Source organism: Schistosoma haematobium, chromosome ZW, assembly GCF_000699445.3.
Source record: "Schistosoma haematobium chromosome ZW, whole genome shotgun sequence".
NCBI classification, from domain to species: domain Eukaryota; kingdom Metazoa; phylum Platyhelminthes; class Trematoda; order Strigeidida; family Schistosomatidae; genus Schistosoma; species Schistosoma haematobium.
The window spans coordinates 20,260,057-20,282,848 of record NC_067195.1 but is presented as its reverse complement, the minus strand read 5'-3'; the positions used below and the strand labels follow the sequence as shown (position 1 = coordinate 20,282,848).

At 35.7% G+C, this 22,792-nt stretch overlaps 1 protein-coding gene across 2 annotated transcripts in view; it reads right to left on the bottom strand.

Annotated features, from left to right (window-relative positions):
- Positions 1 to 22,792, bottom strand: part of CABLES1_1 (CDK5 and ABL1 enzyme substrate 1) — a 46,860-nt gene that overhangs the window by 5,579 nt on the left and 18,489 nt on the right. Inside the window, exons 6-14 of one of the 2 annotated variants that reach the window (XM_051210656.1) lie at positions 21,234 to 21,326; positions 19,693 to 19,894; positions 16,658 to 16,793; positions 10,323 to 10,475; positions 10,186 to 10,286; positions 8,658 to 8,798; positions 7,497 to 7,559; positions 5,516 to 5,620; positions 1,018 to 1,932 (exon numbers count right to left, since the gene is read on the bottom strand). In XM_051210656.1, coding sequence (XP_051070671.1) covers positions 1,528 to 1,932; positions 5,516 to 5,620; positions 7,497 to 7,559; positions 8,658 to 8,798; positions 10,186 to 10,286; positions 10,323 to 10,475; positions 16,658 to 16,793; positions 19,693 to 19,894; positions 21,234 to 21,326 — 1,399 coding nt within the window. In that variant the 3' untranslated portion in view covers positions 1,018 to 1,527. Of the gene's footprint in view, positions 1 to 1,017; positions 1,933 to 5,515; positions 5,621 to 5,895; positions 8,799 to 10,185; positions 10,287 to 10,322; positions 10,476 to 16,657; positions 16,794 to 19,692; positions 19,895 to 21,233; positions 21,327 to 22,792 lie in introns of those variants that run through there. The other variant, XM_051210655.1, reaches the window with a different exon arrangement.

The window sequence follows — 22,792 nt, the reverse complement described above, 5'->3', positions numbered from 1 at the left end:
AAAGTAAATCAAAACTATAAGCTCATTCGAAGTACAACGTATAAAACAACCAGCACTTCCATATTGACTAGGTAACGTATATGGTGAACTGATTCAAATATGTAACGTTTGCTAGAACACTGTAATTTGCGGGAAACGACACGTTGGACAGACAAAAAGATTGAAACTACCCAGTGAGTCATCAGACGACTGGTCTATAAAATCAATAGCAGGCTTATCGATACACATACGCAAGTATATGAATCAAATTTCGTGTCCCCTTTGTCTTCTTGGTACTCACAGACTTAGCCAATTGCATAAAGGATATAGTGTTGAATAGAAATGTGTGCGCTCTTTAATTTAGTTAACATTAACATTACTACTTTGTTGACATTTGCGGAATCCAAGTTTATGACATTTCAATATATTTTTTAATCCACAATAGGATGTAAATTATTGATTTTTCTTATATCAACAGGTTTATGAAGTTATTTAGAGTAGATTTCACCTATGAACTGATAGAACAATGATCGAAATGCCAAGATATTGAAAAACACTAGTTCAAACTTATCTTCATTCATGTACTATCAAACTAATGAGGTAAATCACGACGATCAACTTAATTTTGAAGAGTTACTTAGAAATCCTTTAATACTGGCATTGTATTCATTAAACACTATAGGAAAACGACTTTTCTACGTTGAATTCGATTTGTTTGACGGTTGATGTTTACAGTTGTATGGCTGACTTAAAAATATATAAGTATTCTAACTCTGATATGATAAATATCATGGAAATTTTGTTTAAGCTATAGACGACCAAATTCAATCAAAATCTTAAAAACAACTTATAGTGAGAAAAACATACGGTACATCTTAATAAGTAGTGCCGATAAGTAAAAAACTTTAGACTAACTCTTTATCACTAAGGTGGCTGATACATATCACGATCACAATACACAGTCCGATTGGAAAGACTTATTCACCAATATGTTATGTAGCATGTAATAACAGATTATGGATTATGTATACAACTTACGAGTAAATACATCAATAATTCATAATTTATATTCGATAGGAAACAAATTGTATGTAAGTACATGAGATGAACACTGTGAAAAACACACAAATGTAGTTAGTAGTAACCTTGCACATCCTCATGAATACGTTGAAATATTCCCAAAACAGGAACAAGAAATAATAACAAGAGTAATGTGAAATAAAGAACAAAAACACACTTAAGCCGATATAGTCAAACCAATAATTTATGTTCACTCAGATATAAAAGTATCAGCGAGAAACAAAAAACCAGTAAGGAACTAGGAAGAAATTTGATAGACCAGAATGGATAATCACCATTACGGTATAAATAAGTAGTGACAACAGTAAAAAGAATGTGACATAATAGTAATAAAAGAATAAACACTAAAAGACAGCGAAAAGTGAGCCGCACTAGATATGAGATCGATAAATCCAGTCCACAAAATACACAGATCTACCAAAATCGGGGGTTATTTCAAGAACAACAACCATGAGGATAGTAAGATACTCATATTTCAATACGATTACATTGGCTAAGTGATAAATTTGTAACTGAATGGTTCATTTGTGTGCTGCAAATGTTTGATGAAGCAGTATATACAAGGCATTGTTGATTTTCGGCATTCACTGTACAAATAACATTGTTAATATTAACATTATTATTATCATCATCATGAATATTATTATTTATATTACTCGATGTAACAACACAAGAATTAACACTAATAGTATTATTCGTGGTTAGCACAGCCGGTAGAAATGGTAAAGTTAAATTCAAACTTTTATATAACCTTTGATAATGTGGTAGAATTTCATATTCAGATGGAATTAGAGAAAACTCTAAACCTAATGCAACATCTAATTCTGTGTTGATTAAATCACGACGTGAGATACGAAAAGCTGTCTCCAATTCCTAAAAAAAAGAAACAAAGGAAAAGGAACGCTGAAAAGACCACATACAACAAAAGCGATAATGAATCTTCTACCAAAAAGATGAATATCAAAATATGATAACTAAATGAGATAAAAAAATGAAATTCCATACCAGAATGACTCAGACAAGAATAGAATAATGGTATCACTTCCGACAATAACAAACTCATATTACACATGAACAGATGAACAATCTATTGTTCAACAAAGTTTTAGAAACGTAATTAGTATCAAAATAAACAGATGCTTTGTAAAAAGTTCATAAAATAATTAGTAGTACGATTTCAAACATTCATAAATTATGTGACATTCTTTGCTTAAATGTTATCCGCGTGTTGTAAATTGTGCCTCAATAGATTAAAAAGTTTTAGATAAGAAAAGAAACACTAGAAGGCAAATAACGTCAATCATAATGGACAGCTAAACATAATTCCAAGAGAACAAACGAGATCAATAAATAAAAAGTATAAAACTGACACTGGGAAGACTTGGAAGCTAGAAAATATAGCTGCAATAACGCCACGGATTATGTCACCAAACTTCCAAAATAAAATATTGTGGCTGTTAATAAGTGTCTGACTATGAATCCTGCACCTCTTCCGTAAGGCTTAACCTTCCAGATTATTTTCAATCTATTCCTATGTAAAGTACCACTCCACATCGAAATAAGAAGTCCCAAGCATTTGTTACATGCATTCAAAATTTAAAATAAGTGGAACACATCTTGATAATTTTAGTCTATAGGATTATAACATTTTATCAAGTAACTCATTTACACAGCAAAAAAACTCCGATTCTATTACCCATTCATCAATTTCATCAACATATGCATTCAGGGGATTTACAAGACAACCTACTATAAATGTATTCTATTGACAGTACCACAATGAAATTAACAGATTTTCGTAATTAGTCTATTGATACTTTACAATATCCGTCAGTCAGTCAGTAACAACGTAGAACTTCGTACGTACGTACATCAGTTCGAGTTGCCATACCACATTAGCACAGAGATACAGTTGTCGATTCAAATCCCGTAGTGGTAGAGGTAGCAAGAGTATAAGCAGTAGTCGGAAACATCAGGGTTTGGAGATGTTATTTAAAGAGTATAATCCAGTGAAATAAATTTGGGAAGAGGAAAAAAGAAAGGGACATGAAGAATTCAGAAGATTAGAATTTGGGAGAACACAGAGAGTGGATGCACCTGCGCCATTGCAAACGATTTTGAGCCATGTCATTCAGGGTCTCTAACCATCGGTTGCTATCATCTCGTGGTCCCCAACCAGGTAGTCTACACCTACCAACATGACTCAGTCCACTTGTCAGTGACTTCATAGACTTGTGCCATGTTTTGGTTTGGCCGCCTCTAGCTTTCTTCCAACATACTCCTATACAACAAAACATCGCACATCGAGGCAGTCGGTCGTTGGGCATACGTAACACGTGTCCCAGTCATCTCAACTGATGAAGTTTCATCACTCCATCAATCGACTTGCCATCCTTACCTAGTACCCGTTTCCTAACAACTGTGTTACTTACTCGATGGTCCCAGGATATACGAGCAATGTTTCGAAGACACCTATGAACGAATACTAGTAGCCTACGGATATCCTCTACTCTTACCGGCCATGTTTCACTGCCATAAAGTAGGACGGAACGAACTCCTGCGCAGTAAACACGTCCTTTGGTTGATAGACGGATATCTCGCCTACGCCATAAATGACGCAAGTTGGCAAAAGCTAGTCGAGCCTTCTGTATCCGTGCTGAGATTTCGTCACACACCAGACCACAAGGGCTGATGAGACTTCCAAGATAAGTGAAGCGGTCGACACACTCAACTACTTCACTCCCTATCACTAGTTCGGGTGTCGATGTAACCCAATCCTGAAGCAACATTTTGCATTTCGAGGGAGAGAATCGCATCCCGAACATGCTTCCATTGTTGCTTAGAGTAGTCAGAAGACTCTGTATTTTGTCAGCGTCTTCGCCAAATAAAACTATGTCATCGGCATATTCTAAGTCAACAAGTGAATCTCCTGGTAGAAGTTCAACCCCTGGAAATTTAGATGAGGAAAGTGTTATCTCTAAAAGTACGTCAATGACAAAGTTAAACAAGAATGGAGAGAGTGGACAGCCCTGACGAACACCACTTGAGGTAATCAATTCTGATGACAGTTCGCCATAAGCTCTCACTCGACCAGTTGTGTTCGAGTAGAGAGCCTTTACAAGGTTAACGTACTTCGTTGGTACTCCTTTCAGTGACAAACACTGCCATAGAACCTCACGATCAACAGAGTCGAATGCCATATATATATCACAAAAAATGTATGGATAAACAATTATCTTGAAAATTTCATAGAATCTGAATGATTATAATGCGAAACTACGAAAAACAAAGGGCGATATGAATGGTGAAAAACGGATAATTAATAACTAGGTTGACGAATTTCGTTAATCATTTAAAAGATAGGGATAGTCGAGAAAACAAAAACAAGATATTTAATTCGAAAACAAGGGATTTTATCATCAGGATCGTGTTATGATGATCAAAATAAGCCATACATACACAAATACATAAGTAAATTCGATAATGTAACGAGTTAAAAAAGTGAACTTTACATTGATTCTAGATTATGGACGTCTAAAATGTGTCATTTACAGAGTTGAAAGGTTATTTAAAAATGATATAGCCAAATTCATTGTACGTTGTTGAGTCACAACTAGCATCGTAAAATAAATTATTCACGAATTAAGAATAGGCACGGAGGAAATAAACATACAAAGTAGATTGTGAGGTAAGAATTTACAATGTGCCTTATGTATCGTATGACTCAAATAGAGAAACTGAATAGACTTCTTTTGAATGCATAAGTTGAGTTTCCTAGAGGCGATCCAGGGTTTCTAACTGCATAAACTGATGATTTTTATTTTATTTATTTTAACACATAGATATTGGTACAAGGATGCACCAAATACATATGCGCCACACAAATCTCACTTGATATGTGTGAGGGCTGTGATACTACCCGGGTGCCCAAACCGAAACAGGTGGTTTTCTTAGAGGGCCACACCCAGATCCTTTGACCTAAAGGTTTGGCCCACAAGGCAGTGGAGCATCGTAAGTAGATGCAGTCCCATGGTTGCAGTTGACCAACGATTGGTTCATACGCTATTTGTTCCCTCAGGGTACTTGAGCCAATGTACACCATTGGTTTGGGATCCGGTTAAAGCGCCGGACATTCGCTTTTCGTCCTCTCATTTTCGTAAGTAACACCCCTGCCATGAGAAGGCAGTGAGTAGGGCTTCCCTGGCAGAGGCTGTATACACGTGGCCGTGTGAGAGCATTTCGAGAGGGAGGGCGGTCCCACCCCACTTTCGGCCATACCAGGGTATAGTTAAGACATTATTCACTTTCATAGTGTTCAAAAATATTTTTCAGTCAGAATACAGAACGACAGAGATATTTGCCGTTATTCTTTATGCTAGAAATTTAAAATCGTAGTCAAACAAAAACACCTAAAGAATTCTTTGAACATCAACCACGTATAGATACAAGAACTTACTTGAAGTAAACCGAATAATTGTGAACCTTTTACATCATTCAGTTTCGCACTGATCAAAAGTGAAGCTGAAGCACATAATCTTCTATTCAATTTTGTTAAAAACAACTATAAACCGAAGTGGAAGAGATAAAATAAAAAAATTTCGTTACTTATTGAAGCAAAAGACACAACAAGGAACCATAAAATTAACAGATAAGATAATCTGATTTTTGAAATAGTTGTTGTATAGTACAACTGATGCATAATGCAACTGTAAAACTCAATTAACAACCATCAATGATTAAATTTCATACTACCGCACTAACATTTCTCCCTCCTCATAATCAATAATTGAAGTCTCATAAACACTGAAAAATTTATATTCTATCATTAACGATCATGAGGAAACATAAATTTGTGAGTTAATCTACAAAAAGTCAAGAGTTTGAGAATTAGCCATTGAAGTGACACACTTCAAGTAGCCAGGAATGAAAATCGAGTTTAGGTGTGTGGATCTAAATCTTCAAAATAAAGATCCTATTTTCAATCGATTGTGGTTGAATTTATGAGAAATAAAGCAGTCTTCACCACCGACCCCTCCGAACAATTACTTATTAGCTGTTATTAATTAGAATAACCAAATAACATCAACTAGGTTGGTTAATATTACGAACGAATGAAAAGGCAGTCATCAATCGGTAATTTCATGAGAAGGTTAAAATTTTTCATTGTTGGAACGCATATATGCTATCTTCATTGAGTTTCCATAGACAGAATTCGATCACGATCTCACCATGTTAGACATTAATAATTATGAGGATTTCCGGTGTTCGAATAAAGCATCATTAAGTAATTTATTTTCACGTAGTTCGTACAAGCTGAGAGAGAAAACTTGTAGTTAAATTATACTATATTCCTTATTACGGACCAGAAAAATGAAGCAATCCGATTTATCGAAGAAATTAGAGGGAGTAGTGACAGATAAATAGACATATAAAATGAAGTACCTGTATACTGAATAGTTAGAAAACATATTCTTTGTTGTTGAATGCAGATTCTGACTACTAAACGTTAACTTCGAAATCGTCCTGCTAACGTGTGTTTTGCTCTCTCTTATCAGACTCTATGGCCTACCAAAAATACTATGTGGTATGACGACCCTGCCAAACAAATCATCCCTATGTAAGAGAGCAGAACACTTCTTCTAGAAAAAGTGGGGACCCTGCCCAACATGTTTGCGCAAATCTTGCAGCCCTAGTCAGAGCATCCCTACGTACACTCGATGTCTAACGAATCCGAAAAAATATGGAACGCTTTATGATTTCAGGTGAATGTACGCAAAAATCATGTGATGCATCACTAGATATATCAAATGAAAGGGATATTTAAAAGGGTTACAAATAATTAGAAAATATCGTGTGAGCAGATAGGAGAATTTCGGAAATAGACTGAAAACATATTTAGAAATAACAACCAATCTGCAAAGCATAGGAAGTTGACTCCTATATATTCAAAAAATGAGATTGCATATGACACAACATCAAAAACGATAGGGTCTCTGAAAAATAACACTTATTTCCGAGAGCTAATGAATTTACTGACAAAAGTCATTGTGAACGAAGTGGAAAGTAAACGACAACATAACCTACACTGAAAATTTCAACAGGATTGCATCACTAGAATATTTATATATTACTTTTATTCCATACTTTCTTTTTCTTATATCGCCAATCAAGAATAGTGATTCTGGTCGTGAAATTATCCCCTTTTGTTATAAGTATGAAGTTCAATTACCATTATTTGCCGTTAGCGCAAAGAAACTAGTACATGTTATAACTACTTGACTTTAATATTTCCTTATTAATTTATATTAAGCAATATAATTTTTTGTTAACTTGGCATAAATCCTTTAGTTCCCTTTGTACATTTTCATGGTGAATGAAAAGCAATCAGTGACATTAAAATGTCAATGAGATTCAAACAAAAATGAACAAAATATTACCTTGAGTACTAATTTTTCGAAAAGCACATGAGCATGTGCAACAATCCATAGGTCCATAGACAACTGAAAATTAGAATTTCATACATATATACCATATCAATTTAATGAGATATATAATATTACTAAATAGAATATAAGTAGCTCAACTTTCAAAGTATAAAATGATATCGTATGTAAATTTAGCCTTACAAGTTAGAGATTGATTAATGATTTCATTTTTAAAAAACAGTTGAACGAATTTACATAAAATATTTATTGAGGTGAAAAATTCATTTGCTATGCGCGAGACTTGTATGTTTCAGTTACTATTAATAGGAGGATAAGATCTGGTTTAATCGATCATTCGACTGATGAAAAAGGACAAGCACATAGAGACATAAGGTCAACAACAACTTTACAATAGACGTTCTATGGTTTAAATTGTCAACTTGTTAGGTGACGGTCATTGTAGATGAGAATGAGAAAATTACGAGACTATAATGAACCCAATATACTCAAAAAGAACTGAGCTGAAATCAAACTATTATTCGGCTGATTTAATAAAAATAAATTTGCTGGGATAACAAACAATGTAAGTGAAATCAGTGAAACATTATTGAGTCGCGGTTCTAAGATTATAATAATCTAAAGAAAAGAATGTTAAAATATTATTAAGTCAAATTCAAAGGATGTCAACAATCAGTTTCCTAAAAATACACAAAAAGAAAATCGGGATAAATTAGTGACTCCTAATTAACAATGCATGGTGATTTAGTACATATATTTATGTTCACTAGTGACTGGCTTCAAGATGGATTTCCTGGAGTTCTGGTGAGAAACCGTGACCAATGGAGTCCAATCCGTGTCTGTTGTGAAGCAGTTACTCACTGAAGACAATGGTGGAAAGTCGCGCAACACTGTGGATCGGTTGAATAAAGAGCATGTTTTTTTAAAAATGCAAATAACACGGGTGGTTCATGAGAAGAAGGTACGCAAAAACAATTTTTAAGGAATATCTGCCATGAAATGAAGTGATATTTAAGACAAAAGTTAGGTTTGAAATTTTTTAAATATCCTGATTTCATTTGAATGAATATAAGTATCTCGGTAAAAAATTAAACCACAAAAAATAAATTAAAAACTACACCACTCAATTAGAAACATTAAAAAAGAACAACTAACGCGTTGAGCAATTTGTACCAATACTAATTTTATGCTACGCAATTTCGTTAATGTTATTTGTATTGATGGAAATCTTTCATGGAATTGTCGATTGACTTCACGCTTACGTTCATTCGGTCGAATATATCCCAAAACACTAGTCTGTAATGGTATACGTAAATTGAAAAACAGTAGATAAATCATAATGATAGAAGTATAATTTGGTGGAACATATTGCGTTGAGTTTGATAAATCAAGAGGAACCATAAGCCACCAGAAACGACGTTTTGTGTATGAAAAGATGAATAATTCTTTACATTGGTAAAATTGACCAGGAGTGATTTCATACACTTGTTATGAAAGTTTAGTATGATGTTGATTCAATCAATGAATCAGTGTGAAGTGATTCACCGTTAAAATGAGATCAAACAAAGAACACACAAATCATCAGTTGAGATGGTTGAGACATGTATCACACATGACCACCCACTGCTTACCAAGACGTGCGATGTTTGCTGCTATAGAAGAAGACTGTAAGAAAGTTAGGGGCGGCTAAACGAAGACGTGACATCAGTCCGTGAAGTCGCTGACTATTGGCTTGAATTATGATGGTAGGTGCAGACTAAGTGTTTGGAGTTCGCGCGATAACTATGAAAGATATTGTAGACGTTGGGTGAAATGACTCATAATCGGTCTTTCACTTTTGTTCTACAAATCTTTTTTCTTATATCGTAAAGCCTATGCTAAGTGTTTTTCAGTACCACTGATATGGTTACTAATTTTACTATTTTGGCATTTATCATGATAATTTCATCTTACTGTTTTGCTTCATATGGCGTGGGAATTTGAACCGATGCATAAATGTACCGCAGGTCCTACGTTGCTTGAAACTGGCTTAATCCAAATGGAGAGCACTGTTCACCAACATAGCTGTTGACAAACAGTGAATATCTTACAAAAGTATAACTGTTCAATCATTAGAAATGAGAAACAGTTACTCCGTTCTGCTGAAAACCTAGATACAGGGTTTTCTATCGACTACATCTAACCAGTAAGAGAATGAAGAACGTTTGGTAGTGATCTCAACTAGGCTGTACTAGTTAGAATGCTTCCCATAATTCGCAGTCCAGTCAAAATTTTTGTATAAGAAAGTATAGTCCCATTAAATAAAGTAAAAAAATGTTAGGTCGGAAAAACGTGTAATTAATTATAACATTTCCTAGAGGTTTTATTTTCTCCTTGCACTTAACAAAGATGTTCCCATAAAAGTGAAAGGTAAACAGATATTTAAACCAGATTAATCAGTGTATAGAGTTGATAAACTTTGATATCAATACTGCCACAGTCCCAGATCAAATGTGAGGTTCAATCAAACATAAAGTATTGGGTAGGATCAATTGCAGCTTAAATTGGTTTATTTTTTCTAATTTAATTTACCATTTATTACTATTGAATTGCATCAATTCACTCAGTCACGTAAGCATCAGTAACAAAACAGCTACATAAAAATGATAGACGACCAATTGTACGAATAATTTAAACAACTCACCAAATAGTTCGGAAGTTTTAATACACGTTTCCCTGTTGAAACTAATAATTCCGGATCATCCAAAAGAAATGGGTTATAACTTATCAATGGATCTGGATAACCTAAAGCTATAGATGACAATAAGGATAAATTATTACCAAAAACGTTACAATTTGTACTGCTTGAACTAGGATTGCGTTGTCTATTAAATGACGTCGTAGAATGATGCCAATGTGTATTAGACGAAGGGGTTACTGTAGAATTACTCAAGAAGCTACGTCGAGAATAATTCGAGTTAAGTACAGCAGAAGCTATGAAAAAAAGAGAAAATTAAAATTTGTTTAGTCAAAATAAGCACATAGAACTGATTATTTCCACGAAAAAATGAAATAAATCAACCATGAGTTCATTTACCTTACAATTTAAACTTATAATTAACAAAAATAGTCAGTCAGTCAGTCAGTAACAACGTAGAACTTCGTACGTACGTACATCAGTTCGAGTTGCCATACCACATTAGCACAGAGATACAGTTGTCGATTCAAATCCCGTAGTGGTAGAGGTAGCAAGAGTATAAGCAGTAGTCGGAAACATCAGGGTTTGGAGATGTTATTTAAAGAGTATAATCCAGTGAAATAAATTTGGGAAGAGGAAAAAAGAAAGGGACATGAAGAATTCAGAAGATTAGAATTTGGGAGAACACAGAGAGTGGATGCACCTGCGCCATTGCAAACGATTTTGAGCCATGTCATTCAGGGTCTCTAACCATCGGTTGCTATCATCTCGTGGTCCCCAACCAGGTAGTCTACACCTACCAACATGACTCAGTCCACTTGTCAGTGACTTCATAGACATGTGCCATGTTTTGGTTTGGCCGCCTCTAGCTTTCTTCCAACATACTCCTATACAACAAAACATCGCACATCGAGGCAGTCGGTCGTTGGGCATACGTAACACGTGTCCCAGTCATCTCAACTGATGAAGTTTCACCACTCCATCAATCGATTCGCCATCCTTACTTAGTACGCGTTTCCTAACAACTGTGTTACTTACTCGATGGTCCCAGGATATACGAGCAATGTTTCGAAGACACCTATGAACGAATACTAGTAGCCTACGGATATCCTCTACTCTTACCGGCCATGTTTCACTGCCATAAAGTAGGACGGAACGAACTCCTGCGCAGTAAACACGTCCTTTGGTTGATAGACGGATATCTCGCCTACGCCATAAATGACGCAAGTTGGCAAAAGCTAGTCGAGCCTTCTGTATCCGTGCTGAGATTTCGTCACACACCAGACCACAAGGGCTGATGAGACTTCCAAGATAAATGAAGCGGTCGACACACTCAACTACTTCACTCCCTATCACTAGTTCGGGTGTCGATGTAACCCAATCCTGAAGCAACATTTTGCATTTCGAGGGAGAGAATCGCATCCCGAACATGCTTCCATTGTTGCTTAGAGTGGTCAGAAGACTCTGTATTTTGTCAGCGTCTTCGCCAAATAAAACTATGTCATCGGCATATTCTAAGTCAATAGGTGAATCTCCCAGTAAAAGTTCAACTCCTGGAAATTTAGATGAGGAAAGTGTTATTTCTAAAAGCACGTCAATGACAAAGTTAAACAAGAATGGAGAGAGTGGACAGCCCTGACGAACACCACTTGAGATAATCAATTCTGATGACAGTTCGCCATAAGCTCTCACTCGACCAGTTGTGTTCGAGTAGAGAGCCTTTATAAGGTTAATGTACTTCTTTCAGTGACAAACACTACCATAGAACCTCACGATCAACAGAGTTGAATGCTGTCTTAAGGTCGAGAAATACCACGATTGTGGGGCGTCTGAATGTGTGTCTGTGTTCTAGGACCTGACTTGGTGTGAATATCTGGTCTACACAACCTCGTCCAGGTCGAAAACCAGTCTGGTTTTCTCTAACGTGTTCTTCACCAGCTTTGGTTAGGCGTCAAAGTATTATTGAAGCTAATATTTTAGACACTATGTTAGTCAAACTGATTCCTCTATGATTGTCACAAGAGGACTTTTGACCTTTCTTGTAGACTGGCACAATCAGTGATTGAGACCAGTCAGATGGGATTACGTCCAGTTCCCAAATCCTACCTAAGACCTCGGTTAATCTCATTGCTAATACTGGACCACCATCCTTAAAAATCTCAGGAGTAAACCTGTCAGGGCCTGCTGCTCTCCCTTGCTTCAGATTTCCTATGGCTTTTTCAACTTCGTAAAGGGACGGAGGACCTACATTAACTTGCCATTCAGGTTGACTAGAGATCGTGGGAAACCAAAGTGTGACTGAAGGCCAGTTGAACTGATCCCTAAAGTGTTCTGCCCATCGATCCAATCTCCTGGATTGAGAATGAATAATATGTCCACCTTTCTTTGAGATTGTTTCGCTAACGGCCGGGTTCCTAATTCCGGTTTCCTTAACGAGTCTGAACAATTGTCTGCTATTACCTATTGCCGCTGCCTTTTCCATCTCTCTTGATTTCGCTACCCACCACTGTTCGTGATCATTGCGTAGGCTTCTTTTCAGCTTGTGCTTAAGCTGACTCCGCTCTTCATTATGTTCAGAGCCATGTGGAATGAGTTTCCGAGCATCTATCAGTGCGATAGATGCTGCTGCGATCCAGTGTTGCTCCCTAACCTTCTAGTTTACCTTACTAGCAGATATCACTGCTGTTTCCACAGCTTTTCGGATATCATTCCATGCTGCCTCAGGGTGGGCATCACATACATGGCTACTTACTGTTTTTCTAGTTGTTCCTGAAATATACTCTTAGTTTGGCTATCATTAAACAGGACCCTAAGAGGTTTCCTTGCAGCGTCTTTCCTACGTCCAGTAAGACCCAGGCAAATACGCGCTCGCACTAGAGCATGATCTGAATCTAAGCATGTGCTCCAGAATGAGCGACAGTCTTCTATCGAGTCCCTCCATCGGTGGCTGATAGCGATGTGATCTATTTGGGTCCAACGTTGGGACGAATTAGGGGGTCGCCATGTTAAAAGATGTTTTCCTTATGCTTAAAGTTAGTATTTGCACGGAACAAGCGGTTATCTGAGCATAGCTGCAACAGACAGTCGCCATTATCTGTTCTCTGAGCCACGACACCATAAGATCCACCTAGGTGTCTTTCCCTATCGCTTAGTTTACCTACTTGAGCATTAAAGTCACCGGCCACTATTACTACATCCGATCGCTTAGCTTTTCGGAGAAGGTCCGAAAGCTTTCTGTAAAACTCATCTTTTACATCATCCGAGCTGCAGTCAGTGGGAGAGTAGGCAGAGACGACGAAGAGGCAACGACGAGTGTCCCTATCTTTTCGGATTCTTACTGTTCCGTTTAGTCGGACAGCGCACAAACGACTGTCTACTGGGATCCACTCTAAGAGAGCTAGTTCTGCCCTAGGACTCAATGCTATACCTACGCCGGCGAGGCCACGGGAAGCAGAATCAAGGCTTCCAGATACACGAAGCGTAAATCGAGTCGGTTCTTTATTTTGGCATGGTGAGGTCAAATGAATGACGCTACTCGGATCCTGTATGCGCGTTTCGGAGACGCAGCACACATCGATGGCGCGAGATTCTAAAGTCCTAGCTAAGGAAGCCTGCTGTCCTATTTGGCAAAGTGTTCGTACGTTAAAAGCTCCTACGTGTAGTTTAGAGCGTGGTTTCAGGAGACCAGGAATGGCGTTCCACGTACTCGAATCGTTTGCCCTAGCGGTACGAGGTGATAAAGAGACGTGAGGAGGGTTAGTCGGGGAGATAAGAGAGGTATTAGAAGGTGTAGGAAGGATTTGAATGTGACCAGCTTGGTCTCGTGTGCTGTTACGGGTATGAGGGCTGATATCACTTCCCGGCTGCCCACACAGTGGAAGGGTATTTCTTGAGGAACCTGGAAAGGAAGTTGGATTAGTGTTGGTCTTGACGACCTGGGAGCGTGACCGCAGAGCCCAAGGGACAACTGCTTGAGGCCGGTCGCACACGGCCTTTTTGTGGAAGGTTTTTGACGTGTTAGCTCCGTTCTTCAAAGGGCCTTACCGCCGGAGACGGAAATCCGTGAGGTAAGGTGAGGTGTGACATTTTTAGGGTCGACCTTTTCTAACCCCACCCCTCCTTGTGGGAAGGCAGCATCGCTGTCATGCTGGTTATCCGAGGGAAACACCTTACTGCTGTCACACCCCTCTACAGTCAGCAGTACGACTTCGCCCTCAGACCTTGAGTTGCTGCTTTTAGTCTTACCGTTCACCAATCGACCTGCCTGGCATGGTAGAACCTGCAGGAACATATGTTCCAGCCAATATAGCTCGGTTGGGTCATCACGATAGGCAAGCTCGACCACCGCGTCAAGGTAGCAGCTTCGATCGGGAACAAAAATAGTACTTCCGTGTTTAATGAAAACATAATTGACAGATACATACGCACAAAGATTAATAAACATGAATAACAGTGTAATCTAATATGAAAAACGTTAAAGGGAAAAAAGTGGACAACTACTGAATTTCATCTCAGTGGTCCTTGATAACCCATCCGCTACAAGATCTGGAAGCCATGGATTGAATTTCTGATTGAGTAGTAAATGCGTACTTTTGAGTATTCTAAAACTAGGATAAGACAGGTCATCCAGTACTCCTGGGTTTTCATTGGTTCCCCAAACGATGTCGATCCGTGAAAAAAGAACACCTGCATAAATAGTATTATTATTTGACGACTTCAGAAAGCTTGAATCTAGACAATCACTGGTCAAGATGTATCTCTGGTGTTGAGCATACTATTGATCGGTGAATATGTCTTCAAGACACCAACTGATATGAGTCAGAGATACCGAATGATGAAGACTACATGTTGAAGTATGAAACAGAGATCCATGGAGTCCTCTGTAATATTTTACTCAACACTAAAAGAATATTCGAATAATATTAAAATACACCAGACACTGCAAACCTGATCAATAAAGTTGGATTAAAATTCAGAGATAGACATAATGCTGTTGGTTACCAGGTAGTGGTTAATGACTTCCTAAATATGTTACCTACAAGATTGTATCTTACGAGATAATCCCCACATATTAAATTTTTTAAAGAGATTTTTCATTTATATAGACAATATCTCAAACATGATTATCAAATGTTTAGCCATCTAACACGTTGCTTTTAGGATGAAAAAGTAACCCACCAAGTATAAATTAGTATACTCAACTTTGACGCCTGGTGATATTAACCGGTTACCCAAACTAAAATGGAAGGGAACTCTAGTCTGCGACATGGTAGTTGAAACTCGCTCGTCCTAATGGCTAAGCCACTGCTTCGCCGATACAAAATTATCCAAGTTCAGCTTGGTAACCAGTTATACGGTAGTTGTTAATAACTGTAAAAACAATTTGCTGAATTATACGGTCTAATGAAAATGTAAGGACCACATCGAAATTCAGAGCTTCCAGGAAGTTGAAAATGTACTTGTCAATCATTATATATAGCAGAATAACATAAATTAATGAGCATCTACCAAAATCTAACTTTAGGCAACAACTAGATGGTAATCATCTCTATTAAACTAATGATCTCACTATCTCACTAAGATGATTTTATATCATTCCGAATTTCATAATATCACTAATTTGTTGTAAACTAAAGACAAATCTCGTCAAGAACTTAGTGTGTAAACTCAGGAAACACAACTGACCTCCATCAAATGTTATATGCATAATGGTCACGAAGCAACCAAATTGACTGATATGATATGCATAAATAAATACTAAACAGTACATCGAAATAAGCGCATATATAGACAGAAAACAACATGCACATTTTAAATTGTGTTTGAGATTGTTGATGTATACACTACAAATTTTAATTCTAACTAAAATTACCAATGATGTTAAAAATTAGTAATCAAGTGAAATGCATTAATAAACGTACACATTTGATGTTAAAACAAAAGAACAGTAAACAACTAAAGTACACTACACCATAATCAAAAGATGTAATAATGAATAATAACGATTACAAAACCTGGGTTCATGAATTTCCGTTGATCACTTTAAATATCAAGGTTATAATAAATTATACTAAGGTGATGTGTTAATAGTTAGTAAATGATATAAGAATTAATCTGAAAGAAGTCAATGTTGAGATTTTATTTAATTTATTATTAAATAAATCGAATTGCAGTGATTAAAAGTTGATGAGACTCACTTAAAAATGTTGACGAGCAATAAAGTAAAAAACAAAGTGTTGACTATAGGTCACCTGTCCATTACAACTAAACATTCAACACCAGCTAACTCATGTAACATTACTACAACTGCAAAAAGTGAGGGGAAAAATCGCAAACCAAAATTCTAGAGATTTGTAATAAGATTAAAATTCAACCAGAACTAGGAAAATTCTTTTTATATAAAAAAGACAAAAAACGATGCGGAAAACGTTTATTACTATTCTTATTATGCACTGATTGTTAAATGACCTATTCTCACCTTCGTGAAAATGAGTAAACGAATCACAATTTGATCTGAAACCTGAATTTAGTAGAATATCGATTGGATGCCCAACTTTTACAGTATTCTTTGACAATTGGCAATTTGGTTGAATGAAATGAGCATATGAAATAGTCTGAGAATAAAGTAAACAAAAAAAATAACACGACAATACAGATTTTGAAGTTTTGCATTAAAATAACGACTAATGAAAGTAGCGACAATAATGTGTTAACTTATCAAAATGCACAGAACATTTGCCAAACCACAGGTATGCTAAAGGATAGGATGAATAATAAAGTGGTTTTCGAGAAAAAAATATGATAAATTAATTTTGTATTGTTTGTTTGAATCTTCCCAATGATGTTTAGGACTGTATTTGGTCAGCCTCTTATTGGCATATGTGCATTCTGTGTGGATTGCCTCGATATTGCCTTAAGTCACAAGCATTATAAGCAAAAATGAATGTAAATTTCAGCCCATTGCACAAGTTAGTGGCTATCAGGACTCAGTAACTAAGTGGATAATGTGATGCTGTTTAAAGAGAACGGTACTTGGGTTCGAGTCCCGAATTGAATATCAACTATGGGATACAAGTACATCCAGTTGACGAGTCCCAAATAGAACGAAACGCGCGTCCTGGATTCCGCCGCTAGCCGCCATCCATCTTTGCGTATAAAGAATATGATATTTAACTAAGAATTTTAGTAAGCGTGCTAGGGAATCCAAGGTAATATTATTAGATCATTAACTGATGAAAAGAATAACTTAAGCCCAATAATTTAAAATGATTCGTTCGGATAGGGTGAATAATTGTAAATATCAAACTTTCAAAACTTTTCTTTGGAGATTCAGCAATGTTAGAAGCATTTAATAAATCATTTAAAAATGTCTGTACATGACCTGAAAATGCTGAGAATACTTCGACCAAAGTGCTTTTTAAAAATTTTAAAGGGTGCTTTCATTATCCTGGTGGATAATTACCCACATTTTTATTAATTTTAGAATGTCTTCTAGAGGCTTTGAGAACCTTAAAATAACGCATAACTATGAAAACCGTTGTGTTTCTGTAAATGAACGAACCGTCGAAGTAAGGCTTCTTTTATACTTCCCCACTTTTTACTGCTCGAGGATCACGAGTAGATTTCTGGGGACTAGAAAGCGGTTAAGAAGTCAATATTTAAGTATCCAAGAGTAATATATGTCAAGTATAAATGTCTCCCATTTATTAAAAACCGGTTTATGATACGTAAGAATTTCCTAACTATGAGCTTTCGTTTAACACACTAACTGTTGCTGTGTTTTTTACTATCCCAAAAATACACAAACCTATTACTTGGTTTTTTTATCATGAATATCTTGATTATGTACGTAATGACATTTATTAAGTACAGTGTGTTGTAATCTTGTATTTTATGTATATGACTATGACAGCTTTTCAAATCTGGATAAAACAGAATAATGCAGGAAATTATAATGGTCTTTTTTGGTGCTTTGATTAGTAGATTAAGAACTGTGAGAATATTACGTGAATTACATCAATATTACAGCATATGTATAGTAACTGTGTTATCCGACTACCCATATTTAGTGGGGATACAAGCACAAAATCCATGACATTTATCCTAAATGAATTGTAAAATAAAATCTGAATAATCATTAATAATAAGTAATTTAATGGAGACTCATGATATCTGGAAAACTAATCAAATCATTAAGCACTGACAAACTGATTTTGATTTCATGTGTGTGCAATGAATGATCACTGAGAAGTGACTAAAATCGTGTTTGTTTAGTCCTCAGTGCTGGTCAAATTCGACCGACCAAGTTGCAACGTAGCTACCAGTCTGAGTAAAGTGACTAATGAATGTAAGTACCTGACTCCTACAGGAATTTAATCGCTCCATGAATAGTTTCGTGGTAACATCTCAGATTGTGAATCTGGATGGTCAGCGTTCGAACCTACCAGGGAGCATCACTTACTTTAAGACTGCAAATACTACATTTTGACGAGTGATAAGTAGCAGGAAACTTAGGTGCAAAGTTTCCTGACGACTACCTAGAACCATATAACATTCCATATATTTATGTGTAATGAAGAGAAATCCTAAACTAGTAACAAAACAGTAACCATCTAGTGTTTGCAAGTTTTCAATGATTTTCTAACTGACATCAATCCCCGACGAAAATCACAATTCAAATTCTATATCCATTAATCCAGATTAAAAAAACTGTATATACGTGTACGATAGGTATTCATTTCATTTAAAACATAAGTAAAATAGGTTATTATATAAGATCGATGTACAAGTTTTCTTATATATCTATGTATATGTAATGGTCATGAAATAACATCAATGATATTTTACACTTCACTGACAAGTACATGTGATTGTTGATCAAATCTACTTAGGAATCCCCAGTCTGTATACTGAGAGGATAATACGTAAGCTACGCTTGTTTTTTACAATCAACAACAATACACAACCCTAACATAAGGATAATTTATATCCCCATGGAAGTATAGGCAAGGTCAATGTCCATTCAAATACAAAACGCCACAGTTGAGGGATTTGCGTTCCAAAGAACTATCTATAAAGATGATATACTTTATAATTGACCTGAATTTTATTTACTTAGTAGTTTCACCACAAGAGATTGCTGCTTAATAAATAGTTACGTCTGAATGACAAAAACCTTTTGATTTGTTTACTTTCAGAGACTAAGTCTAACAGCTGTATAGTCAATCAAGTAGAACACACTATTAAGCTCTAAATTAAGAAGCAAAAATTTTGTCAATCTCACTGGTACCATACGCTAATAAGTACCAATCGAACTCCTACTATTCACTATTAGTTTGTAGGTCATCACCAGAATAGTTAGTGCAACCTATAGAGCCCAGAATTAAACCTATAAAGATAAATTACCATATATGTAGAGTTTCCTAGTTAATTAATAACGATAATATAATCTAGTATATTTTCGATCTAGATTGAGTAGAATCATATAACACATTTATACGTTTATTTCTTTACCTCACCATTAACAGGTCGAAACGAGCTAAGACTTAACACATTATGAACAAAATTGGATTGAGGGTTAAGATCTTTAACATGTGTAACACCGGTGGATATAGAAGTCTGTGGTAGGCGGGCTGAACTTGCGGGAGACTGAAACTGTTGCACACCTGAAGAAAGTTTGTGGGAACTGGGAGGAAGGATATGACGACGTCCAACTCTAAATAAAAGAACCATACATAAAGTATTTATCAAATGATTAAGTATGAAAATGTTGTCAAATGCTACCGATAGAACAAAACAATATAGAGGTGAGAACAAATATTTCCAAGAAAATCTAACCGCGCTGTAATAATTATTCTTTAAGCTTCCCTGTCACTGTTCATGGATCGATGAGAAAATTAATAATGATGCTATTTCTTTTCCAAGTTCCCCAAGAAAAGATGTGTTTATCATAATCCCAACTCATTGCATCATGGCGACACCAACAGCTGTCTCTTCATCAAAGTAAGCAAAGTAGACAAAATAATTTGAGATTATTACATAGGAAACCTATTCTCTAATCTAACTATCAATATAAACAGTTGTTTGAATGAATTTTATTTAACACCTGTTATAATCTCTCTTTCTTACGGTATGACCCAGCTATACCTATTGCTTAATATTCTTGGACACCAATCACTCGACAAGTCCCCAAATCAGAACACGGTTGAACAGGAAAGAGATTATATTCCAAATAACAAGGTTAGATGGAAGTAAGATGCAAGCAAGAAGCATAATAGGGAAAATGTCAGTATATTTATAGTTTTTACATGAGAAGATTCTAGAGTATTCTCCAACTATCGACTAGTGCTGATTGGATAAGAATTAGCCAATCAGCGTGCACTGAGGCGATCGTGCATTGAGCATGCTTTAATCCAGTCTATGTCCCGCTAACAACACCAATTGACTAAACCGTCTACTAAGATATATAATCTGTTTAAAAAACACATAGCATCAGCAAGGACTACGAAAGTTCACTGCATCTTAGGAACAACTAAGTAATAAAGTCAGACTTAAATACTGATGTAGGTTCAGATCTGTGCGAAATTACGCGTGTCCTAAGCGTTATGGGTACGCCTAGAAGCGCAGGAGATAAATTAGACACTACATGTTGAGTTTCGACGAGACATTTGATATCAGATATGTTACATTAATATCCCAAAGTGCTTAGTTTAATGGCCACACAAAGGGCTTGGTTAGGATTATAAGACTGAAGAACATAAGAGCAGCTACCTGAAACCTTGAGGTCTTCACTATCTTTCTAGACGACATCAACATATATTTTTAACAGTACTTTAAAAAGTATACATTGATGATATAGTTTAGAAAGACAATGTAAGGTTCACGATACCAAAACACAAAGCTCAGAAAGCACAATATCTTTAATATCAACCGCCTAAGCTACAAATCCTCTCTATCATCTCATTTATCAACAAATCGGTTGACTAATCGTAAAACGTTTTTAAAACTTTGTAAGAAATAACTAAAGTTAGTCAACTGAATTTAAGAAGTTTTACCTGAAGTGAGATCCCGTTGTTTTACGATGATATGGTAAAACTGAAAACAAAGTAACTGGTTTCCCACTAGCACCTAGGGGGCTTAATGCCATTCTAAAACAAAATTAAAAACAAACAAATTTGGATAACACATTCTGCTTTATCTATATAAAACAAATAACGGAGTTGCTAATTAAAATAACGATAAATAATAAGTTATGAGTGAAATTTTATGATATCGTTGGTAAATGAACGATACAACTAAAAAAAGATCAAAATAGTCAATATGTAGGTACGAAACAAGTATTTTTTATAATATTAGTATGCATACATACGTCTTCACTGTTACAACAAGACAAATTATGACAAAATAAGTTGGGACTACTAAGCAATACAAGTTCAGATGTTGCTTAAGTGTAGTATAAGTTTCTTTAAACTTTTAGATACTTTTTTCTTACCAGGCCTAAATAGTATAGAATTCTGGGAAATGATCACCTATCGATAGCATAGGATACCAAGTTCATTTATTGCTCGTAAATAATTTAACTTATTACATGTCCTTCGTACACTAAACTACTCATAATTACATTTATTGACGAATAGAAACTAAACAAAGAAAATATTCGTGATACAACTACTATGATTGTATACAGATATAATTATATTTAAAGATAGTAGTCAGAATGAATCGACCCAATAGTATCATAAGATACTAGAACGATAAACATCTGAGTATCTACTTATAAAGTCAACCATCAAAAAACAAAAATACATTTTGATTTGAACGATTCCAATTTATGTGTATAAACACGCTAAAAAGAGAAGACAAAAACCCACTATGTATATAGATATAGATTGTTGCATAAGTTACATGTGAAAAAAATAGGACAATTGGATAGACAATGGTCATTCTTTAAGCATGAAATCTTAGCTAATATACAATAATATCAAATAAATGAGTCTGTTTTTTTTCATTAAATTGTTAAAATTATTTTACTTTAAGAGAACAATATTCTGTTCAACAAGAGACGACAAAGTGATATGACATAACAACGCTAAGGCATAATACAAATGGTCCACTTGTAGTGTACGATACTTATTTCTGTCGACATAAGTAGTATGCAACACCAGTCGAAAGTTGAATAACTGACAGCAGAAGGCTAAGAAGACCGAACTGAAGAAAATAGAAAAGGAGATAGAAAAGAATCAGATAGAATGTAAAGGATAAATGATGGGAATTGGCAAATGAAGTATTCAGTGTATGGTTCTCATATTTTAGCAAGATGTCCTATAGTTTCGTATTAAACAACAAACTGGTTATCCCCACTTGAGTTATCGTTCACGAAACACTAACACGTAAAAATGAATTGCACCAATTGTATTTTTAAAAGGAATTTACTAAACCCCTATTCACTCAGCTTAAATTACGGGTCAGTCACATGAAATAAGCCTGCATGACATTAATTTTTCAAATTGATTCACGTGTGAACACACACAAAAATGTCAGGAAAAAAGGAAATTATTTTGTTCGAATAAGGATGAATTAATTGTGAACATTTAAAACGCAAACTACCGAACTA